At 39.5% G+C, this 12,754-nt stretch overlaps 1 protein-coding gene across 4 annotated transcripts in view; it reads left to right on the forward strand.

Moving 5' to 3' along the window:
* The window catches only part of TRAPPC11 (trafficking protein particle complex subunit 11), a 72,323-nt gene that overhangs the window by 19,010 nt on the left and 40,559 nt on the right, over positions 1–12,754 (forward strand). For 2 of the 4 annotated variants that reach the window (XR_014223473.1, XM_082237858.1), the window contains exons 20-29: positions 184–371; positions 1,218–1,366; positions 1,903–2,024; positions 2,505–2,624; positions 3,811–3,876; positions 3,965–4,121; positions 4,736–4,847; positions 6,711–6,802; positions 7,783–7,916; positions 8,938–9,105. Coding sequence is in view for 3 of the 4 variants with exons in the window: in XM_082237858.1 (XP_082093984.1) it covers positions 184–371; positions 1,218–1,366; positions 1,903–2,024; positions 2,505–2,624; positions 3,811–3,876; positions 3,965–4,121; positions 4,736–4,847; positions 6,711–6,802; positions 7,783–7,916; positions 8,938–9,105 (1,308 nt within the window). In the remaining variant the exon portion in view is untranslated. Of the gene's footprint in view, positions 1–183; positions 372–1,217; positions 1,367–1,902; positions 2,025–2,504; positions 2,625–3,810; positions 3,877–3,964; positions 4,122–4,735; positions 4,848–6,710; positions 6,803–7,239; positions 7,351–7,782; positions 7,917–8,937; positions 9,106–11,349; positions 12,654–12,754 lie in introns of those variants that run through there. The other 2 variants (XM_082237857.1, XM_082237859.1) reach the window with 2 other exon arrangements.

Raw genomic sequence — 12,754 nt, forward strand, 5'->3', positions numbered from 1 at the left:
ACTGATTTATGCACAGACAGTTCAGAATATTGATTTGCCCCAGCATAATTTCATAGAGAAGGAGGTGGCAGTGGTAATGTGAATTTTATATTAGTATAGTTCTGGGTGAATATTGTATGTGTCATGGCATATGTTACATGGACTGGAGTGGAAAAGTCCCAGTGGTATTTGTCTCTCTTCCAGATCACATCAGTGGATTTAATTCTGGGTGGTGAGAACGGCCGGTGTTTGATTTTGAACTGGCATGGAGGAGGGGGAGATGCTGCTTCTTCTCAAGAAGCATTGCTTGCAGCTCGTTCCTTCAAAAGGCGACCTAAACTTCCAGATAATGAGGTTCATTGGGATAGCCTTGCAGTTCAGACGAGCACCATGTAAGTGGGAATCGGCATGTGCAATGGCAAATGTTTAATGGATACATAGAATGGTCTGTTGTCTTAGAGGGAGTGTGTGTGTGTGTGAGTGTGTAATGTAAAGGTAAAGGGACCCCTGACCATTAGGTCCAGTCGTGGCTGACTCTGGGGTTGCGGCGCTCATCTCACTTTACTGTCCAAGGCATCTGGCGTACAGCTTCCGGGTCATGTGGCTAGCATGACTAAGCTACTTCTGGCGAACCAGAGCAGCGCACGGAAACGCTGTTTACCTTCCCACTGGAGTGATACCTATTTATCTACTTGCACTTTGACGTGCTTTCGAACTGCTAGGTGGGCAGGAGCAGGGACCGAGCAATGGGAGCTCACCCCGTTGCGGGGATTCGAACCGCCGACCTTCTGATCAGCAAGTCCTAGGTTCTGTGGTTTAACCCACAGCACCACCCGCATCCTGTGTGTGTGTGTGTGTGTGTGTGTGTGTGTGTGTGTGTGTATAAACTAGAAAAATGCCGAGTTTCCCTCTCTTCTTCCCATTTGTAAAATGGAAATGGTGGTAATGAAAATAGTATAGAGAAGTGCCTGAGTATGTGTTGTGCTGGGCAGCTAATAGTACTGCATTTAGCATTAGTGCACATTTGTGACATTGCAGAAGTATGTGGCGAGAAGAGAGGATATGAGGGGATTTGAAAGGCATGTGGAACAAAACTCAACTGTTTGCCTTGCATAGAATGCTGCTGCTGTGGTGCAAGCAGAGGCTTGTGCTGTGGCAGCTAGAGGAGCGGATAAGAACAGGACATAAGAATGTTGAGAGGTAGCAGGCAGTTGATCTTTCTCTTGTTTTTATTAAAGGGTCATTTCCAGAGTGCCAAATATTTCTGTACAGCTAAGTCACGAACCTCCTGCCCTGACAAACGAAATGTACTGTTTGGTTGTGACAATTCAGTCACACGAGAAGACTGTTGCCAAAGATGTAAAGCTCACAGCAGGCTTAAAACCAGGTATTTGTTACGTGCCGTGGTACTTGCTCACATTTCCTATAGAGAGTGATGGACTTATTATGGAAAGGATTAAATCACTCCCTTCTCCTGTACTATTATGACAAATAAATAGCTATAGACAATTTGGATTGGTGCTGGAAGACAAACCAAACACAGGTCTTTTTCAGCAAGCTGACTTCAAAGTGTAACTTAAGAAGCTTTCAGCAAACAATCTTAACCACAGTTTAGGATTCAGATGTAATGCTAAAATAGGATTAATCTAAAATGGAAGCAGAAGTTTCCATCCTCCTTGTAGTCTTGCTGGGAGGTGGGTTTGCGACAGGATGTTCAAGCTCAAGGTTCACAAATCAGCTCCACGACAATCTTTTATGTGAACTGGGCCAATGTGGTTCTGAAGAACTTAACTTTGCATAAGATCAGTGCTGCATAAAGTTCATATTGACTGCAATTTCGTAATACAAGTAACTTAAAATCTTTCCTAGTTGTTGCTATTGTAAACCTAAGAAATATGACAATCTACAACCCCCTTATTTTAGGCCAAGATGCAAACCTGACTCAAAAAACTCATGTGACTCTAAATGGAACAGAAATGTGTGATGATTCCTATCCTGCTTTACTTACTGATATCCCTGTAGGAGACTTGCAACCAGGTGAAAAGGTAAATATGTCAGTGTAACAAGTATTATAAGTATTAAAAAGCAGTGATGGAATTATGTTGCACATGAGTACCTCTGAGATATAGGCCCCAATCCAAAGAAGATTGATTACAGCTCAATTCCCTTTTCACTCCAATAGAAGTTCAGGATTATGATATTTCTTTGGATCTGTGCCACGATACATATGGGACAGTAAGGAGGGAAACTCAGAATTCAGAATTTGCTCAAGAATTATATTTGCACACAGTACAAACCACAACCACTTGATTTTCCAAAGTAAAACACGAAGCAACCTAGGAACACAAAATGTTTCTCTTGGTTTCATATGCACACATAGTTGAGATAGTCCTAGAAATGTTTTTGAATGTGATGATGCTTTAAAATAAGACTTCTGCATATTGTACTTAGAGGTCTTCGGTATTTGTTTTGTCTAATCACTTTTTCTCCCTCCCTCCCTCTTTCTCCCCCTGATTGTTGTAAAGCTGGAGAAGACCTTATATATTCACTGTGGAACAGTTGGTGCTAGGATGTTTCTTGTATATGTTTCCTACCTAGTGAGTGCGACCATTGAGGGAAAAGAGATTATCTGCAAATGTCACAGGGTATGTTGGACTGGTTGGCAGTTGGTTTTTTCTTAGATTCTCCAAGTGTATCCTTGTGCGCATGACTAGCTAAAGTCTAGGGTTTCCTAAGCATGCAGACTACATGCATAAGTTCTATTGGAATCCATTATGCATGGATGGTTCGACAAATGTAATCTTTTTAATTCTTATTTTTTTGTTTCTGTTGTTTTTATTACAGCATCAATAAATTGAAATGAAGTAGGACATTATAAATGTATAAACAGTATCATGAAATGGAATATGTTTATAATATATAAATAAAGATAAATTGGCTTTTTTATAATGTGGTCAACCAGAAATGCATATTAAGAGAGACGTTTCTTCATTATCCACTGTGATAAGCTTGGCTATCAGTGATAAAAGTAGTCATTCCTCTGACAAGATGGTCAGAGGAAGAATGGGTGTACCATTCTATAACTGAAAGAAGGCAAACTTAAGAGGTGTCAGGAAATAGCTAGGATGGTGAACACCCAGGTCCTCAACATGCAACAGTCTCCTTCAACTCAAGAGAATGTTTATATCCATCTAGCGCTAGTCTGCACACCTTGTAACCAACTAAGCTGAATGTAGCCGCATGTGTCCCTCAACTTTTGCATTCTGGCAGGCAGCGAAACCAGGAAGTGTATTGAGCCGCTAATCAGCTGCTGTGCATGAGTTCAGCTTAGTGAGTGATGACTTGTGCAGACCAGAGCATAATTGGGAGGTGCCAAATGAGTGGTGCTGAAATAATAGGACCAGTGGGATGAAAGACTATAAGTAGTTTTAATAATGTGTGTTTTAAGAATGCAACTAATTTAAGACAGTAGTTTCTAGTATTGACCATGCCTCTTTTTTTGGTAAAAAGTAAGATACTGGTACTCGTTATCTTGATAAATGTGTCATTGGTGCTAGCACATGATGGCTTCCAGGGTTAACGAAAAAAGAGGTGGTGGTGCTGTGTACTGGTCAGTACCATTTTACACACACACTGAGTATGGATAAGATCAAACTATATTTGGAAATTTTTCCTTCTCTGATATAGGAGGAGGTTTTTTAGAGTACCTATAGATGGAGGAGTTACTGTTTGCATGAGTTGCAGAGGAATGATAAAGCTTTTGCTACTTTTTGGATGTTGGGCTATGAAAATCGAAACTGGAGGATGATTTAGGGTTTCTCTTTTATGCAGGATGAAACAGTTACTGTGGAGACGGTATTTCCATTTGAGGTAGCTGTTAAGTTTGTCTCAGCTAAGGTACGTTACTAAAACCTGATTGAAAACATTGCCTGGACAGACAGTATGAACAATAAAATGACCCACCTTTTGTTTCTCTTCCTGCCAGTTTGAGCATTTAGATAAAGTATTTTTGGACATCCCATTTTTGTTGATGACAGACATCCTCAGTGCTTCTCCTTGGGCTCTCACTATTGTAACCAGCCAGCTGCAGCTTTCTCCTTCCATGATGCCTGTGGATCATCTAGAATCTTATGTGGAGAATGGTGAGAACCTTCCTGTGTATTCTTAAGCACCCTTCTGGGATGTTGTTTGGGAAGAAACCCATTGATTGTTACTGCATTACGCCAGGCATACAGTATGTGTTTTTATTTTATTTAAATAGGATTATTTTGACTTATATTGCATAGAATTAGTAAGCTTTTCTCAAAAAGCAAAACCTGGAGATTAATTTGACTCCCTTGCAAATGTACTCTTTCTGCATTTCCTCCACCACAGTCAACATTTTGTCATAGTTGCTGCACAGTGAAATGTCTGCACTTTTACAATAAAGTAACTTTGCAGAGATGGTGAAGGCCCACCAAGTCCTGTTTGACTCTGGAGATATTTGATTTATATATTTATAAATACATATATAAGACTATCTTTTGTCATTAAATGACTGCTCCTTCTGTCTTTATGTGATTTGGTTCCTCTGCTTTTTGCTGGGGAACAGGAAAAAGTGAAAGTGTTCTGTGCATATGCTTGTGTTCTTTATAGTCTTCATATATTAATGTTTGCTACACTTACTTGTATGTAAATATAGAGTATGGTCATATAAAACATTCATAATGATTTCTGTATCTGAGAAACTTTAGACTGAACCTGACTTTTCTGTTAGTTGTTTTACAGACAGGTGAAAGTGCTAGTGAATGTTTTTGCCTTCGTTGTCCATCACTTCCTACTGGTCAAAGTGGAGTAGCTACTGGAAGTTATGTAATTTCCTGGAAAAGGTAAATATTCCCATCTACCTCTTCAAATATCCCATAGGTTAGTCTTGTACAGTGATACCTTGGGTTAAGTACTTAATTCATTCCGGAGGTCTGTTCTTAACCTGAAACTGTTCTTAACCTGAAGCATCACTTTAGCTAATGGGGCCTCCCGCTGCTGCCGTGCCGCTGGAGCATAATTTCTGTTCTCATCCTGAAGCAAAGTTCTTAATCTGAGGTATTATTTCTGGGTTAACGGAGTCTGTACCTGAAGTGTATGTAACCTGAAGCGTATGTAACCTGAGGTACCACTGTATATTTCTTCCTTATTGATGAATATCAATAAGCATTATCACAGTTCAAGCCTTCTGGCATACAATTTGGGCATAACCGAGAGAAGCCTTGGCTATCTAATATTGTATCTTTTAGCCAGATCCAAACAAGGGTCCTTTAAAATAGCGGGGGTGAAATAGACTGTGGAAAAACATTCACACAGATACCCCAGGCAGAGGGCTGCTGAAGAAACCCATTCACACAAATTTTGAACACATGAATCTAGAGAGTTCAGATAAGGCAGATCAGCATTTCTCTGACTATTCAAGGCACACTCCCAGCCAAGGAGCTTGTTTTTTCATTATCAGCTCCTTAGTAAAACAAACAAAGCATTCAGGGAACCAGTTCTGTAGCAGAATGCAGTAGGAACAACTTTCATAATATATTGCTGAAAAGAAGAGCTTGGAGTGAATGTTGCCCAAGGCAGAATTTTGTCTGGAGTCTTAAGTTTACATTGTGGACTCTGCTTTGTAATTTACCTGGGATGGGGGCTTGGAAAACTCTTCATCAGGTTTTGCTGGGCTTCTGAGGACCCAACCCACCTGGTGCCTTGAGGCCTCTGCAAAGGCTTTGGCCTGCCTGCCATGAATGGGGCTCTTCTCATTGCCCAGCCTGTGTAGTCCTGTGTGTGAGTAACTAACAGCATGCAGACCAAAGCCTGCCTATAAGCCTCATATGCTTATGTGCTGAATCTGTGCCCATAACGCCAGGTGGCCATGAATGCTTCTGCTAGTGTGGTGAAGAGCCCACGGTGCAAACCTTCAGACCCAACACTTTAGAGGCTTCATGTAGCAGAGGTGGGGTTGTGGATTCTAGCTAGGCTGTAGTTTTAGGCAGAATCCAAATACTGGTTCTCAAACGGCTTAGTTGTCGAACAAATCAGCTCCCGAACTCCGCAAACCCGGAAGTAAGTGTTGCGGTTTGCAAATGTTTTTGGGAAGCCGGATGTCCGATGCGGCTACCACTTGAGTGCAGGAAGCTCCTGCAGCCAATCGGAAGCCGCGCCTTGGTTTTTGAATGGTTTCGGGAATCAGAACAGATTAAGTTTGAGAACCAAGGTACCACTGTAGTATTTTATCAAATTCAGGAACATAGATCTTTCTGCAAAATTTAGTTTATGTATTTCACTCATCCCTAAAATTTATGGCCATTGTATATTCTAAGTTCATGTCTAGGTATTGCAACAACCTAAAAAAACCTAAAGCAAACAAAAATAATCTGCATTGAGTAGAAAGTGCTGTTGGCAAAATGAAAAGCTGAAAAACAAGGTCCCTATGCTTTTCTGTTCCCGTAACCATCTGCCCTTATTGTATTTTGGTGTTCATGTTTTATAACCTTTATTATTCTTCACAATACTTATCTTGACTTATTATGCAAAGCACTGAATTGTGCAAATCTGTTTTTGTCACCTAGATCCTAGATCCCTTTTTATCCCATGCCTCTAGTAATTTGATTTTCTTGTAACTCTTTCCTCTTTTAAACTGAAAATTAAGAAGTCGTTTACTGCTGATTTTTTTGTAGTGTTAAAATATTTACCTCTGTTTTCTTTTAAAGGCGCACAGCTGAGAAGAGCATACCTGTTGTTAATACTGTGATCACACTCCCCCACGTTATTGCAGAAAGTATCCCACTCCATGTTAACGCAGGTAATGTAAATTTATGCATAAAGTTATACTCGACCTCAGATGCTCTCAAACTCTTACCGCAGTGCAAAATTAGATTCTGGTGTGTTGCAAAAGTGTTGCTTACTAACGTAGTTTGTGGACAAAGTCATTTCTCCATTAAATGTTAAGGATTGGGTTGGGTCCACTTTGTCATACTTGAATTAGATCCACTAAAATCAATGCAATTTAAGTTAGTCATAAGTCCTATTGATTTCAGTAGGTCTGCGCTAAGTATGACTAAGTTTAGATCCAACCCTTTGTGCTGCCACAACTCGCTCCAGTTTCTAAAATATAAGAGGCAAAAAAAGATCACAGTTCACACAATTGATAGATGCAAAGTCTGTTTGTCACCTGTTTCCATCTTAAGAAAACTTCCATGAGAAGACACACCATTTCTTGAACATCACTTCTTTCCCCAGAAACATACAAAAGCAGACCGACTCCCAAACCTGTCCAATGAGTGTGACAGGCTGAACATCCTGGGTTCAAATCTTTGCTAGGCCATGAAGCTACTGGTGATATGGCGCATCATTTTGCATGTTTTGTATGTTCCATCATTTTGTATGTTTCTGGGGAAAGAAGTGATGCTCCATTCGTTTCTTACAAATGTGAATTTTCATAAAAGCAAAAGACTGAAATAGGTTACTCTAGTTCCATTTTTTAAAAATCCAGACTGTAAAGCACAACCTTCCCTTTTCACTTACTGCTGACAGATGGAATTTGCCTTGCAGCACTTCAGCAACTTAACAGTGTCTAAAAAGAGACTGGTATTTTTGTCAGTCCTACGTGAAGCTACAATGTTTTCATGGTTACTCCTGTGTTTAGTACATTTTTAATCTTCTTGGTTTCTGAGGTATATAACCCTAAATAGTGTTAATATATGCTTGCAAAGTTGAGAAAGCAACAATAAATGCTATTTTTGCTGAAATACATGTAACTTCTGTTACACTTCCTTTCCAAAGATTTGCCCTCGTTTGGTCGAGTCAGAGAATCCTTACCTGTAAAATATCACTTGCAAAATAAGACCAATATTGTTCAAGATGTGGAAGTGTTAGTGGAACCCAGTGAAGCCTTCATGTTTTCTGGCCTTAAGCAGGTATGGCTTAGACTCCAAACTTAAAAGAAGTATTTTGTTACAGTTGTGGGATATTGGAAAAAACCTCTTGCATACCTTCAAACTATTATCTGACTCACACATAGGATAACTTGATTGTCCTAAACATGTCCAATAGTGTTCTGAATATTGTGTCCATTTGCAAAACTTAGAGGTGGAGAAACTGGGGAATAAAAACCACAAGATATCCTTGTTTGAGGGAAGAATGACTTTTTACATAAATCTGAAATATTAAGTTTGTATATACAGATATCTAGGTACCTGGGGGAACTTTGCATTTATCTATAATTGAGAGAGAAACTAGAGTAGAGAGAGGGTAGTGAAAGAAAAGAATGATGGTGGTAGGAAATTGTATGGTTTATTACCTTAAACTGTATGCTCCCATTCATTACATGGGCTTGCCAATCGAAAGGTCAGCGGTTCGAATCTGTGTGACAGGGTGAGCTCCTGTTCCTCTGTCCCAGTTTCTGTCAACCTAGCAGTTTGAAAGCATCCCAGTGCAAGTAGATAATAGGTACTTTTGCGGCAGGAAGGTACAGTGTTTTGTGTGCTATGGCAATTGTCACGGTGTTCCATTGCACCAGAAGTGGTTTAGTCATGCTGGCCACATGACCTGGAAAGCTGACTGTGGATAAACACTGGCTCCCTTGGCCTAAAGCGAGATGAACGCCACACCCCATAGTCACCTTTGACTAGACTTAACCATCCAGGGGTCCTTTACCTTTTCCATGGGGAACTCTGATACGGTTGTGACTTCAGCAGCTGCCATTTAAGAAACAGACAACTTGTAACAGTCACAAGATATACTTGAGCCTTTGCAAGTGCCGGTCAGGAGGGTTGAAATTACAAGGTTAAAGTTGAAAGAGCGAGGAGGTTGAGAAATTGAGTGGGAATAAAAAGAACATACTAATGATTCACTGCTTCAGACAAATGTTTAAATAGCCTAGATTGAGATCGTAATCCAAAAAAAGGACTGATTACGGACTTTGAACTGTATTTTTAGATAAGATTGCGAATCCTTCCTGGTACTGAACAGGAAATGTTATACAACTTCTATCCTCTCATGGCTGGATATCAACAGCTGCCATCACTTAATATCAATCTCCTACGGTTTCCAAATTTCACCAACCAGCTGCTTAGAAGATTTATACCAACACACATATTTGTAAAGGTAAGGTATAATAATGACATCTGTGCTGTTTAGAGCTATTTCAGTACATGTGTCTTGCTTAAAGACAGTTGAGTATTAGGCTAGACTTTTCAAGCTGGCATAGCATCTACCCAGAAATTGCAAAATGTAAGAAGCAAATCTATAATTTGGAGTTTAGTCAATTAGAAGGCTCTTGTTGACTGCATTTTGCAATAATTTAATTGGGATTCTGAGGAAATACTTCCTGTTAAGACTAGCTTACATCATTTTATGAGAGAACCAGAGTATCTATTCAGTCTGTAAAATGTGCTAAAGCTTCTGCCTGTAGTCTGTGATCCAAATTAAAATTAGGCAAACAATAGCTGCTATTTCGTATTATATTTCAAATATACAAATATAATTTGTAAGATGCTTAGTTGAAATAGTTTCAAGATAGAGTAAATATCTCTTTGGGTTATGAATTACCATGATGCTAAATCAAACCTGGAAATAACTGGAATTGAAAAGAGTCTAATATGAACACAAAGCACCAATGGCTTCTTTGGCGTTTGTTAAAAGTATTCATATGATAGTGGAATTATTAGGCACTATGAAGTTGATTAATAAGTCTTTTCTCCCAAGCCCTTTTTTTCATAGCAAGAATTGGTCTACGTTAATTGAAATATTCATACTCATTATGTTACTGTTATGCTAGTGGCTAGGAAGAGACATGTCCAGGCAGTGTTAGTGAAATAGTTGAAAAAATGTGATGTGCCTTTTGTGAACTACATTTAAAAAAACACAACCTAATCCCCTCCCCAGTCATAGCTCTTCATTCTACTTGATTTGCATTACAGCCAAAAAGGATGGGTGTTTCCCATACATTCTGACAATCAATATACTATTGAGATGAACCACCTACACTTTTTGCCAGCTAGAGACATAAGCCTGCTGCCTTTGGGAAAGAAGCTCTAAGCATGTGTAGCATCTTGAGCTGTACTTCCTTCTTGCCCATACTCTCATACATGGCAATATTAGTTTCTCTTCCTAAAAGAGGGTGGGGGGCTTCCTTAAGGGATACATTTCATTCCCTTTCTGCTCTAAAGGAAAAAAGTTGAATAAACTGAGTCCCAGATTGTGTTAGACTTAATAAGCCCTCAGCACTGAAATAATGTTAATGATACTTGCCATTATAAGTATTGTAGTTGCTTAGATGTAATAAAATTGTGGTCTTAAATGCTAAAGAATTGTCATTTTGCAAGTTATACTTTTGTGCATTGTATCTATAGAGACTGTTGGAGCCAGTGACATCAGTTCAAAATTCATTCTAAGCTATTGCTACTAATGTTTTTGAAAACTAGGTGGAATTTTACAAATCTGGAAGAATGATAGGAGTCATCTTGCTCATGCTGTAAAGTTTCTAATTAAGTGGCATGTATTTCTCTTCTTTAAGAGTAACAAAATGCAGTATTGTTAGTCCCACAGAATGAGAAACATTAGATAAAATTTTTTTTAATACTGGAGCAGCTTGCTGATGGAAATCCGAAAAAAGAGAAGGATGCTCAAAGTGCAGTTGGCATCTAATTATTGCCGCCTTCTGCCTGTGACTCTGCTGTAACTAACACATGTCCAAACTCCTTTTTGTTTGGATTAGAAGTGATCCAAGAAAATATGAAAAATCACTCTTACATTATTTCCACCAGTGAATGAATGTAATGCTCTTCACCATTATAGCCTGAACTTCATTGCTTCCTTGTAGCCAACGCCTAACAGTGTTTGTTTTAACAATCCTTCAGCGCTCACTAATCTCAATGGGACGTGCCTCCAATTAAATATTTTTAAGAGTAGAACCCTAGGCAACTTTCTCTACAGTAAATATGCAGAGTTTCTAAGCAGCAGTTGCACGTGAAGAGGGCTGGGGGTACCGGGTTTGTTAGGATGAGGATGGGGCAAGGAGGCAGTGAGGTCAGCGAAGCTCTGGTTTGGTGGTGAAGAATGCCACCACTGCAGGTCCAGAGCTCCTGAACCTCGCCACTGGCTTGTTCCAACCCCACCCCAATGAATCCCAACGTAGCTGCTAGGAGGAGGATGCTACTCTAGCTGCAGCTGCTTCTAAGTAATATTAGTCTGTGCCATGAATTGCAGTACAGTGGATTTACAGTTTGGGGCTGAGTGAATTCTAAAAGGCAAGAAACCAATATTGGTATGTAGATTTGTACTGTACTGCTGTATCTACTGCTGTAGATTAAACTTAAATATTAAATCTGTTCTCTCTTCCTTCTAAAGCCACAGGGCCGTCAACCAGATGATGCTTCTATCGCTGCTGCGTAACTGTGGATTCATGCACTTAAGGGGGAGAGTTTTGCACATACTTTATAGAACTCTGCTTTTTCCAAACTAATTTTGCTCAGTCTACAAATGAAAAACTTAGGAGCCAAAACAACTGCTTAAAGTCTTAATTGAGTCTCTTTATGGACTTGATTCGAACAAATAATATATGGGGGAAAGTCAGTGTTCTAATTTTGCGTGTGCCGGTTTTTCTAAGTGTGCGGGTTTTTTCTTGGACTTCACTGAAACGGAAGTGCTATTTATTATGTATATGGAATATTTTGGCAATATGAATGACGTTAACTTGGCTAAAAAGATGAATAAAATTTATTCTGCCTTCAGTAGCCAGTCTTTGAGGTGCAACGCCTGTGGTGTTTGCTATAATAACTGATTCCACCACTGGCCCTCAATTTCTATAGCATTTAAGTCTCACTTGCTTTTAGAACCTCCTTTTTGTGCCCTTCTATGTTTCGAGTAAAGAACAGGATTCACTTCATATGCTTATTGTCTTCTTAGGCACTAGCTACTTGATGCATGATTGATAATTTGAAGCATTCCATGAATAAGTGTCATTTTGTGCTTGCATCTGGTGATAATTGAGAGTTGCTGGCTATTAGTAGTGCTGTGCAAACCACTGGGAAGCTGTTTTGGGGGCCTTTCTCATGAAGAGGCAATGATAGCAGTATTGAGAAGCTGATAGTTCCTAATGGCAACTTTGCCACTGAACAACCCTTGGCTTTTTCAAGCAGCTCTTCAGCATCCTTTGACAGTCATTTACTATAGGAGAAGAGAAACCCTAAATACCACAATACTACAAAATGATATGGCTGCATTTTGTTATCAAGTAGCCAAATGCATCTTAAATGCTTGGCCACCCTTGCAAAACTATCCTATTGCTATGGTAGGCCTTTTGGGAGAAGCTGAAACATTTGGCTCATGTGTGAAGCCATATGCTTAATTTTAGCAGTTCACAGCCAGGTCTGCTACCATGGACTGGCTTAAAAATGCTTTCTACTGTAAACTCTTAGTTGCTAACTGGAAGCCATTTTGTGGAAAAAGGCCATTACACTGCAGCAATATCATCCAGTCTTCAGACTTTTATCCAGTCAATCTCTATCAGGGTTAACTCTCCATGCAGAATGTCAGTTAGTTAACAGAAATTCATCCTATCAATGTTCATGTGAGCCGGTCACAGTAAATCATGTAAATAAAAGTGTTTCGTGATTTTTTTCATTGTTCAATAAATTAATTTAAGCTTTGGCTTTTGGATCTCATAGTGTGTCTCCTTTTGGATCGAAAGGAAGATCAGAGCCCAGGGTACAATGTGAGCTAACAATGTGAGCTGGGAAATTTCCTTGTTCAA

Source organism: Podarcis vaucheri (genome assembly GCF_965113315.1).
Source record: "Podarcis vaucheri genome assembly, chromosome: 9".
NCBI classification, from domain to species: Eukaryota; Metazoa; Chordata; class Lepidosauria; order Squamata; family Lacertidae; genus Podarcis; species Podarcis vaucheri.